The 12,330-nt window shown below is 34.7% G+C and overlaps 1 protein-coding gene across 1 annotated transcript in view; it reads right to left on the bottom strand.

Annotated features, from left to right (window-relative positions):
* The window catches only part of FGD3 (FYVE, RhoGEF and PH domain containing 3), a gene marked incomplete at its 5' end in the record, with an annotated part of 44,156 nt that extends 32,239 nt beyond the window's left edge, over window positions 1-11,917 (bottom strand). The window contains 5 exons of the mRNA XM_015824105.2: window positions 1,856-2,012; window positions 3,407-3,543; window positions 4,637-4,726; window positions 9,935-10,529; window positions 11,592-11,917. Coding sequence (XP_015679591.2) covers window positions 1,856-2,012; window positions 3,407-3,543; window positions 4,637-4,726; window positions 9,935-10,529; window positions 11,592-11,917 — 1,305 coding nt within the window. The remainder of the gene's footprint in view (window positions 1-1,855; window positions 2,013-3,406; window positions 3,544-4,636; window positions 4,727-9,934; window positions 10,530-11,591) is intronic.
* Between the last annotated feature and the right edge of the window lie 413 nt (window positions 11,918-12,330).

The raw sequence follows: 12,330 nt of genomic DNA, 5'->3' as shown, positions 1-12,330 counted from the left end.
AAAAAAAAAAAAGGCAAGTTTTAAGGACTTGTTTAAATAAGAGCAGGATGGAGGCCAAACAGTTCTTTAGCAGAAAGTTGTTCCAGAGAATAAGTGCCATAACAGAGAAAGCCTACTTCCTAGGTCCCAGCACTTGATATGACCAAGTGCATGCTGACTCTGCTAGTTCATGCAGAATGGGAAGAAACTAGAGAAAGCAGGTAGTTTCTCAAATAACCAAGTCCTTTGCTATAAAGGGCTTTATAGATGATAATCAGAAGTTTCAATTACATCGAGAAACCTATTAGTAACCATGCAGCAGTTCACTAAGTAAAGGTGTTTCATGTCCATACTGTACCCTACCCATAATTGTCTGTCCTGCATTCTTGACCAACTACAGCTCCTGTGTGGTGTTGAATCAATTTAGATCACATTGCAATAGTCCAAATGTGGCCAAAGCACAGAAGGAGTCTCTGACTCAATTGATTCCCTCCATTCCCCCAGCCCCAGCCAACACCAATTGGAACCACTCAAACACACACTTTCCACTTCAAACCCAATACTTGCTTCAGAAAAAATATCTATCAGTATTTACGTATGTATTGAAAAATATCTATCAGTCTTTACGTATGTATGTATGTATGTATGTACATATGTATGCACAATAAGTCAATCAGTTATATTCCCATGCAACACCAATCATTATCCATTTTAAAAATAGTTTAATAAGACAGCAAATTTAATGAAAATCAAATTCAGAAGATCCATGTGTTTTTGTATCAGCAGCTGTCATGAGATTTTGGAAATTATTTTTCTATTTCATTCCATAAAAATCATACAAAGGGTCACTGCTTGCAATATTATTCATATGAAGATGGTGGCAAACATTATATAAAACTATTTTCATATGGCAAATGACCAGAAATAAAGGGGAAAAGTAGAATGTATGTCAGGTAGAGAGAAGACCCCGATTAATAGTCTAATTTCAGTCTAAACATCATAAATTACAGAAGCTCTTTTCTCCCTTTTCTACCCTGTTCACATTTCTTTATTGAAATAATGTTTAGTATTATATTTACCTCTCTCTCTCACACGCAACCTTTACAAATTTATAAAATAAATTAAAATGAAAGTCATTAATTAAGGTAATTGGTATGCTTATCCAGAAATATACAATAAGTTTATCTTGATAAATTTGTGGTATATGAGATGACAGCACACACTGGAAAATGTTATAAGCATAGTAAGAAAAAAAAGCAATAATAAACCAAGTCTTTGTTTTAACTGAAAGTAATATTTGCATAGCAAGTCTAGGATGCTTTTTTAAGTTATGAAAAAATAGGGCCATCAGTACAAAATGTCTTCAGCTATGTATATCAGCTGCAAATATCCAAGATCAAACTTTCTCTAAGTTTTTGCATATGAGGAACTCTTCACAAATATCTAATGCCATGACTTCAAATAGACTGGAAAATATTTTATTCCCTGGTTTTACTCCATCTGTTATAGACTTTCAACACATAAGCAATTGGGCTATATCATCTTCTGATGTCTGGCTGGTGTAAGGGTAGCACAAGGCCAGGCCCCACAGTTGCAGAATTCAGTCCCAATTTCAGATCAATCTCATGCCCAATTAGGTTTTAGACTAAAGCAATCTTTTTGTTCCCATGGGTTTTTAATGTTTCCTTGAGACTGAATGTTTTAAATCTGTTCTCTTTACTTTAGATCCGTTTTAATTCTATGGTTTTATGTTATTATTCTGTTTTATATTCTGTAGCTAGGGCTAAAAACAGTATGAAAATATGTTGGCATTTAACAAAGAAAATGAGTGAATACATACACATTTACATTCCAAATGGCAACTTAGAAAACATACCTGTATGTTTTGAATGACATCCTTAAAAGGAGATGATCTCTGCATCCATGTGTTTACCATATCCATTGCTCTGTCAAAATTCTTTACATATTCTCCATACATCTTCAGAAATGGAGCAAGCTTTTGAAGGATGTCTCCTAATCTTGGGTTTGTATCCCTAGAAACAGATATACACATTTAAAGAGGTGCATATATATAAACTTGGATTAGTCAATAATTATAGGCATATCCTGGATTTGATTCATATTTATTGTCTGCAAATGGTGGAGCCAGAAATACTCCATTCCCCATCACTATACTCCAAAATCCTGGACAAATTTTGAAGGAGGCAAAATATTAAAAAAAAATCACCAAATGTCTGTATCTATTTCTGACAAGGAGAGTTTATATATCTATTCACCTGTATTTGCATAAAGTTAATTTTACTTGTTTCTATAATATATGAAATTAAGTTCAATATTGAAACAATTTGTATTGTGAATATCCATGTTTGGAATATTTGGAGATACTGAAAGTTTGGTAAAAATGTATTTTGAGTATCATAACCAAACATTAATTAGAGAGTTCATTATTATTAAATAGTGGTGCAATTACAGATCTCTGTACTTTGGACTTTGACCTTTCTGAAAATCACCAGCAAAAATTATTTATTTATGCACCAGCCCAATAAATCAAAATTCTGGGCATTTTACAACATTTTAAGATGATGTTAACGTTCATTTATAGCCATTAGTTATATCCTTTATTGGCTACTTAAATAACACTTCAAAATATTAATGGATATCCACTGTTTCTATTTCTTCATTGTAAAAATAATTTAAATCCATTTCTTCCTCTTGTCTTTAATCAGATAGCAGTTCCTTCAGAGGACCATTTCTCTTATCCCATGCCACCTATATTGTATTAAGAGCCTTTGGAGATAAGCCTTGAGGTTACTGAATTATACACCTTTCAGTATGCATTTAGATAATGTCAAACTGACCAATTCAATTTACAGTATTTAAAAAAAACAAAATGTGGCTTTAAACTGCATAAACCCGTTTAATTTTTTCAATCTGATTACACATCACTAAACTACATAAATAAATTCTTCTTACTGATCATTACCTTAGAATCCACCCAACTGCCTCTTTATGGACCCAGTTCTACATCCTGGCCAGTGCTCTGATTGTGCTAGAATTTGTAAAGGTAGGTTTCACTGCTGCAAGCTTAATTAATGCAGTGAAAATACAAGTATGTAATAGTTACTAACCCTGAACACAGCGGCACAGGTCAATGCTTTTCACTAGTTCTGACTTGCAACTCTTAAGGTTAGGAAAATGGTGGAAGACTATTGAAAAATCTTATGAGAATATTTTTGTCTTCCTTTACTTTGCTAGTATCAATATAGAGATATGGAATTTGTTGAGTTCCTATCTATAAAGTATATATTATGTATATGTAAAAATATTCTACTAATCTATTAAAAATATAGTATATTACAGAAACATTTTTACTTATGAGGAAGCTCTTAATATAGAAATATTTCCTTGTAATTTTTCATTTACCCACCACTCATCTGTAATCCTTGTTTTGAGTTCAGGAAGGAGAAACTGTTCGTGGAAGCGATAAATGGAAGAAATATTTGAAAATATTCCTGTTACCACATCAGGTGGAATTCCCGACTCATACAATTTAGTGCAAAAAACCTACACAAGAAAAGAACACAAAACCCCCACAAAATCACTTCCAAATAGTATATAACTTATACCAATATAGCTGGATTTTGAAAGAATATTCTTTCCATTATATATTCAAGAGATGTTGAGTTTGTTAAGACAGTTCCTTTTTAGCAGCTGTATCCCACCTTCAAGGTCACTCAGCATATAAGGTGATTAATAATGTTTTCTTCTTAGCTTTGTTTAACAAAAATGAAGACTCAAACTATAAAGCTGAATCAAATACAATTTACGGATATTTTCAAGTACCTTTTCTAAATGAAAGTTTGCTATATTACTGTATATTATATTATATACTAGCTGTACCCGGTCACGCGTTGCTGTGGCTCAGTCTGGTTAGCGTGTGTTGCTTTTACGTCCAACAGATGGCGGTTTTTCAAAAATGCATGTTTTTACCTGTCATAGGTGTGACATCTATATAATAGTAGGTATATAAAAACACGCGCGTATTCGAATGCAACGTTGTGTCAAAATTTCAAAGCAATCGGTAAAGAACTTTCGGAGATTTAAGATTTTGAACAAACGAACATTTATATTTTTATTTATATAGATATAAATGCATATAACTGAAAAATTATCTTCCATATGGAGATGTTTAGGTAGGTAGGTAGGTGGATAGATGGATAGATAATTATGGTATTGTAAATATTATATAGTAAAAGGGCAGTACAATAAGATAATAAGGAAAATTAGATGGAGAATATTCTGGTTGATAAGGCATCCTCTCAAAGAGATTAGAAAGCATAACATTTCATCAGAATGGGCCAAGTGATTGTGATTGTGATTCTAGAACCAGTTTTGTTGAAGCTGAAACATTAAACCATATAGAAGCAGAAAAAAACTGAATGTTTTTTTTTCTTGTCTACCCAGGGACAAGAAACCATTTGGAAATTAAGGTGCACATATCTAAAATGGATATTGCACACAGCAACAGACAGGCTGCCAGAAAGCAAGGTACCTTTAGGATGTGATCAATGCATATAACAGTAGGTTACCAGTCAGATGTGTTTAGCCTTAACTAGAATAGGAGAAAGCTGGTTAAATTTTGTTAAAATAAATTTACCTGATCAAGAAGATAAAGTCTGTTAACGTAAGCTTCTTCTGTATGCAGAAGTTCATTTGCAATATTAAACAGCTTTTGTGGCTCTGAATACTGTAACAATATGAAAAATGCAAAATCCATTTTAAATACATATTCAATTACAAGAGAAATCAAGAATCTCTTTGTACTGTTTCTTCCAATTGTTGAAGTATTCCCGTGACAAAACTTATTTTCTGTTGCACTGATTAAGTATACAATTAACTGGTATATAATTAGATGCAATCATCATGCATATGATTATTAAAGAAGCACATTTCACAGCAAAAATCCCTATAACAAATAAATAATGTAAGTTATTTATTATCTTCAATGTTAGCGAATTATATAAATTCCTCCAATTTGTTACTTATTTCAGTATGGAATTTCCCTCCCTGAATCAAATGTAGTCCCACTGGCATGACTGATTAACAAAGGCAATTCATGTTTCATCACAAGAGATTTAAGAAGTGCTCCTGATCTTGCTTGGAAGGAAGGAAGGAAGGAAGGAAGGGAGGGAGGGAGGGAGGGAGGGAGGGAGGGAGGGAGGGAGGGAGGAATTCCCTGTTTTCACCAAAGAAAAACAAGATCGCTCCATTGTTGCCCCAGACTGAAATAAATGCACAGTAGCAATGATATGGTCCAGAGTAGCGATAGGATGAAAATATTAATGATTACTATTCCTCTAAATCTCTTGAAAAGACCAGCTTATCTCCACTTTCATAAAATGCACTGAGAAAATATCTGAACTCCAAGTTATTTTAGCTTTACTTCAGTACTAATGTTAAAATAGTTGTAAGAATTATACAACTGTACTCTCATTGAACAAAATCAATGAGAGGCGATTTAAATCAGCAAGGTGTGAGTTAATACACATTTGTTCGGTAGTGGAAACACAGATATGTGATAGTTGGCTACTTTGGCTCCCTCAAGTAGTGGTCCCTACCCTTCTCTCACAATCCTTGGAAAGTCTTTTCAGTTGTCGACAATTTCCACTCGTTACCAAAAAAAATCCTCTTTGTGGGAACCCTCCTTTGCTCTTGACTCTTCTAAATGACAGAGTGATCTGGAATCATAATAGGCTACATTCCCTGTCAGAATAAACCTGCGGATACCAGAAGATTCAGTTGTTTATTATGTAGATTAGATGATTAAGATAAGGACTGATTGAAAATTGAAAATAATGGGCAAAAAGGAAAAGGAAGGTCTCACGAATCCTGCAGGTTTTTAGTCACAACTCCAGGCCTGAATATATATCAAGAAAAACACACACAAAGTTAGAATGAAATAGAGCTAAGCCAGTGGTGGCGAACCTATGGCACACGTGCCAGAGGGGGGCACTCGGAGCCCGCTCTTTGGGCATGCGCGCCTCGCTCTTTGGCTAAGTTTTCACAGGAAAAAGCCATTTCCCAAGCCCTTCCTAGCCAAAACAAGCCTCTGGAGCGTGCACACTGTTTTCAGCTTTGAATTATATCAAATCAGACTAACACATGACCTGAGTGCTGCATGTGTTGCTCTCAAACTTACAAAGTATGAGCCAAGGTTAGACAAATTATCAGCATGCATACAACAGCAAAAATCACATTAATTGTTCAAAAGCATGCCAAATGCAAACTTTTACCTTTCAGTAAAAAGATGTTTGTATCATTGAAAGCTTTGTTATTGTGTTTTTCTTGTAAGACAAAAGATGTTAATGTATGAATTGTTTTTTTCTAAACTAAAACCTCAGTATTCGGGTTAAATTGCCTTGTTGGCACTTTGCGATAAATAAGTGGGTTTTGGGTTGCAGTTTGGACACTCGGTCTCTAAAAGGTTCGCCATCACTGAGCTAAGCATTCAAAGAAACATAATATCCATAATATCAATTCTAAAAATTCCTAACTTGTATCAAACTCTGTGTTTCTTTTGATGGCTATTTACGTCTGAATCTTCCAACCTTTCTCCAGATTAGGATGTGCCTTTTATCTGGAGAGAGATAGACTGGGGAGAGGTGTCACCTCCTGTGATGGAAGACAAAGGAACAAAGGCAAAATGGAGCTGCCCCCTTCCTCTTTTTAAAAGTTCACTTGAGAAAGGACAACCTTCCTCCATTCCTGATTAGTTGCTTATGGTCTCAGTTTTAGTTTGTTTCCACAGTAGATCATTTTGATTAACTCTTTTTCATTGAACTTCTTAGAAAATTTTCTCTCCTTTTAGTACATATAAATGAAAAAAAATGATATAAACAGCAAGTACAGTGAAACTTGATGCTTTTTCTTTGCCCTTCCCTCCCTGGAAGCATCCTCTGATAGTCTGGAGCTTCCATTTAAACACTCACATACGCAAATACACATTCTCACAAGTAATAGGATGAAATACAGTTGCAGAAATGCCTGCAAGCACACAACCAAACGTAGAGTTACAGTTACAACTATACAACTGCAGGTTGGAGAAAACTCCTAAATAAAACTGTAGATATCCAAGAAAACAACTGAATCAATGAAAAAAAAATCAACCCAGAGTTCTCATTTGAGGCAGAAATTAACAGGCTCCACATAGTCTACTTCAGATACATTATGTGAAAACCTAGCTCTTTGGAGAAAGTTCTAATGCTGGAAAAGGTGGAAGAAAAGAGAAGAGGCCTATTAGGAGAAAGGTACTATAGATAGACTCAGCTACAGTAGTGATAGGTGATAGTCTTGGAGAAAATCTATCTGTATGGTTACAAAGAGTTAACAATGACTTGATGGCACATATTTAATCAATCAATATAGAACTGCAAAAGTGACATGAACTGGAAACAGATTAATTTGCCCATTCCTATTCTAGCATCAAATCAGTTTCTAGCTGAAACAAGAAGAATAGAGATCATCCAACCCTGTTGTCAAATAGTAGCAAGAGCAGAATCTTTTTGATTTTGGGCCAGTGCCAAAAATTAGTTGACAAAAAATGAATGATCTGGACATTCCAACTATTGGATATAAAACTAGTAGTTATGAAATCAGATATATTTGTATAGGTTCTCTGTCAAAGCTTTAGGATCAGGTGGATTCTAAGCAGAAAATAATAAAGGTGAAGTCCCAAAGGTGCTTTTTCAAGAGGCAATTGGACTTTCTTTGTTCTTCCTTGAAGATGTTTCACTTCTCATCCAAGAGGTTTCTTCAGTTCTGAGTGAAGAAGCTTCAGAATTGAAGAAGCTTCATGGAGGAGAAGTGAAACGTCTTCAAGGAAGAATAAAGAAAGTCCAGTTGCCTCTTTAAAGAGCACCTTTGGGACAACCATGACCTGGATGACTGAGAATCTTGATAGACAAGTGAAGGAAACAAATGAGTTTTTTTAAAAAAACAAACAAACATGGAGAAAATGTTTAATTTTCCCATAAAGATACTAGAGGTAAGAATTAGTTTTTTTTCCCTATTCCTACCACTGCAACACTAAAATCTTTTCCAGATAAGATTATGAATAATATGAGCTATTATACAGCTGTGAGAAGAAGTAATCAAGGCTTTATGAATGGAAGTGAGGGCCTATCACTCCCTGATTATGTCTACCTGTTCCATTAGACCCAGTAAAAAGGATATGCTCTGGGTCTCACCTATTAGGGCAGACATATCAAACTTGCAACATCATGTGACGTCGCGCAATGTATCGGGAGAGTTTTGCCATTGCCGGCAATGGGGTGGGCGCGGCTTCTGCATGACTCGTCCGGTCCGCGGGCCGGCAGTTTGACACTCCTTTATTAGGGTGTACCAGTTGGGGGAATTCTGGGAGTTGAACTCCACATATCTTAATGTTGCTGAGTTTGAAAACCTGCCCTAGAAATTAGATTGGTCCTGATTCTATTGGAGTTCCATGAGGTCTTAAAGCCATGCTTTTTTCCAGGGGGCTTTAAGATCAAAGTGTGTGCCTAACCCTGTACAATGGCTGTGCTGACTCGTGTTGGCTTTTACCTACACATTATATGTGTGCTGTTATCTTTTATTGTTTGGTGTTTTTAATTATTGTTAGCTATCCAGAATCATGGATTTGAAATGGGTAGCCATATAAATTGAAATAAAATCAGTCAACATTTTATGTGCATTGCCATATATATTTAGATGAGTATAGTTAAATAACAACAATAAACAATTCTGATGCTAAGGACAGTATTGCCTTAAGAATAATTCAGATAATGCAATACAAGCTATTACTAAAAAGACACAACTGATGTTGTAATTGCAAGTTAAGGATTTGCCACCATAACTTTCTTTGTATTATAAATTATTCTATCCATGCATTAGAGCTTCAAAACAAGAACACACATTCTGAGCCTGTAATGTTTAGAATAGTTTCCAATTTTTGTCTTAATTGCACTAGGTATTACATACACTACCTTGGTTGCCGTAACATCAAAAACAATGTTTATAGGCTTTCTGAGTCATATTCATAAGCTGACTGGTATAAAATATGGTGTATATGAATACAGAAACACCTACTCCCTAAAGTATCATAAATTAGTTATAATACTGTCTCTTTGATGGAAAACTATGTTATGTCTTTAAGGCCAAATTAATACCCATGCTAAAATGATAGTAAATGCAGCCATTTTTCTGGACTATTTTGTAAATATTGAAGTCAGGTACAATTTTCATCCATCTGACTTTGCCCTTTCTATTAGATATTTGGATGTTCTGATGTTCTAATGGTTGCTACAAGTTCTCTTTGTAGCCAATTTCTGAACATCTTAGTTCTTACTCTTTGGGAGAGCTTTAAAACACCTAAAACACCAGTCAGAAAACAACCTGAATACCGAAAAGGAACTTAGAACTATTTAGAAAAAAAAAAGGAAATTGACCCACCATCATTTAGTTATAAAAGAAAGATTAGATAGCAGAGAAAACAAAAGAAAGCATCCAGCAAATAATTTGTTAAAGTCTTTTTTTCTTAAATTTTAAAATGTATTATTTTTACCATCAGGACCTACACAAGAATGCATTTGATTAACAGTCTACTTTTATGTATGTTTGCTTACATGTGCTGTCAATGATACTTATTTTATTTCTAAAAGCCACTTATACACAGAATGTGCAAAAAATACCAGCTGGAATTAGTAAAGAAAGAGAAGTTAATAATGTGGTATCAGAACTATGCTTTGCATAAAAAAGACAAACTCTACAAGTAGCCAAGTAGTAAGAAGTACTGGGCTAAGTCCATACACTGTGTATGACAGTATAATGCAACTTTATGCATACTAGAATGTGCTAAAAGTAAAAGTCCCACACAGTGTAGTATTGTAACAGCAATGCAAAAATTAAAAAAATATACCTTGTTAACATCTATACATTCCAGCTTGGAGACTTCTGCTATTTCTGGCTCTTCACTACTTCCTTCGTCTATATCACTATCTTCATCCTGAGCAGAGTCTCTCTTCTGTTCCCCGGAAGAAAACAGAACAGGTTTTTTATCATTGTCCATTTCAGCTAGATCCCCAGTTCTTGTTGTTTTTTTCTGTTCTGTAGCTTCCTCATTTGGAAAATTCTCTCCCGCTACATTACATGAAGGGCTGTCTATTCCACTATCCCTGTTAGGGATTTTGCCATTGCTATTCATCTCAACAGATGTGTCCTTATGGCTGTGCATTGTCACAGATGCCTTGCTGAGGGAGGCATTAGTACAATCCTCAGTGTTTGTGGTGTCATCTATGTTTAGTTCTTTGATTTTCATTAGGTCTGTATTAGACACTCCAGGACTACACAAGATGTTAGGCCCACTCTCATCCATCTCTTCATTTTCATTTGTTGAAGTGCTGGAAGCCACCAAATCATAGACGGTTGGGCAATGCGGTTTAGAAGAATCTGGTTCTTGTTCCATCTTAAAAACTAAATTAATCTGATTTCTTTGACCAACATGTGTGGGTTGCCTGAAAATAAAAACAAAGTTTCAAGTTCATTGACATGACAGATTTTAGGACCTCAATATGAACTCATTGACTGTGAAGAAGTAATAATTGAAGTAATCTTTAATCTATCACAGATTCTGCTACCAGAGATTTAAGTTTCCAGAACCACCTCTAATTTTGAATTGGGAAAAGTGGTCTATTACTAAAGTATTACTGAAGCAAATTTTCAGTGGGTTGGTTAAACCAATGTAACAACAGAATCTGAAATTTCTACTAGAGCACCAAAATATATTTGGTTGTCTTTCTAAGCCTCATTCTTTGCCTTGAATTAATATAGCTAAGAAACACTATAACTTTTTTAGAATATCTGAATGGATAATCATATAAGCTGCCATAAATATTCATAAAAATATATTTAAACAGTTTTCAGGTTTTTATAAGGAACAAATAAACGCCACAAATTTGGCTTTTTATAGTTTTAAGAGAACTATATTGAGGAAGTCAATGCATTCGGCGGAATTAGCTATTAGACTATGTATTTTTAGCTTCCAAAAACAAAACCCAACATCTACAGACTACGTTATCATCAAAAACCCTGCTTCCTAGGCATTTATAATATAAACATATTCATGACTTCTCAGATTTCTGACAAGTCTGTCAATGCTTAAATAAGTGTTCTTTATAGGAAAAAAAGCCCTGCCTAAATCATGTAGTTCAAGCAAACTACACTAATCCAAGATCAAACAGAAACAAACTACAAAAATATATTTATTATCATGGGCTCTTGGTTGGCCATTCATCAATATTACAACCCATTATATATTAACAATTTTAAAACCAATTATTTTATTTATATGAAAAGAAGTATTCCACATGTTTTAAAAGCCTCCATTGATTATGAGGTTTCAGGCTTAAAATGGACCAATTTAGTAACTATTATAATAACTATCACCACCACAATAAAATCACTACCATTTTCTGTATTTGAGACTGTATGCCTCAGTTACTCCATTGTAGCTTATTTTTTTACCAAATTCTTTAAACGAAGAGACTCCAACAGGAAAATTAACCAAATGCTCTTACCTTATCCCTTCAAATTTTTCAATAAGCCTGCTTATATCTGCTGAGGCATGTGTGGCTTCTCCTTCAGGCACTTGAGTTCTTGAAGACTTTGGATCTGCTGGCAAAGGCCTAGATGGTGCTGGAGGAATCTTCTCCTGTCCAGCAGGCTGAAGATGAACAGGTTTTGGAGGTACTAAAAATCCAAAATCAAAAGTAGAGTCTTTTTCATCTTTAAAGCTAATAAAGAACAAAAGTCCAGTGCTCCTAGAAAAACTGGAAAGACTGTTCTTTTTCAACAGTTGAAACCATGTAACAATTAGGTTATTTTCAAGTATAAGCACACTGGTTTTAAGTGAAGTGGTACGAGTTCATGTTAAGCTAGTATCTTCCAAGTCTGACAGAACAAGTGTGACCACTTCCTGGTTGCTAAACAGGATATACAGTGTGCAAAGACATTGCAATTAGCAAAACTTCTAGCATGCTTGTTAATGCAGGGCTGAACGTTTGAAGAAGTGGTGACCCAACACTTTGAATATGATTACATTAAAGCCATGGAATCATTCAAAGATCTTTTTTTTAATCCTCTCGTGTTCATTCTTCTGGAACCTCAAAAAGCAAATTAAGAACAGCCCATCATTTCTCCTTTTCCCTTCCCCCAACCCTTTATAGTACAATATGCTAAATATCCTTCCTCTTTTGTTGCAGTCTTGAACACATTACTGTGACAAAAGCACTTGCCATGTACTGCTGCTTGTTCTTG

This window comes from Protobothrops mucrosquamatus, unplaced genomic scaffold, assembly GCF_001527695.2.
Source record: "Protobothrops mucrosquamatus isolate PMUCROS unplaced genomic scaffold, P.Mucros_1.0 scaffold2119, whole genome shotgun sequence".
Classification (NCBI taxonomy): domain Eukaryota; kingdom Metazoa; phylum Chordata; class Lepidosauria; order Squamata; family Viperidae; genus Protobothrops; species Protobothrops mucrosquamatus.
Note: the sequence above shows the minus strand (reverse complement) of the source record. Positions and strands in the feature narration are given on the sequence as shown.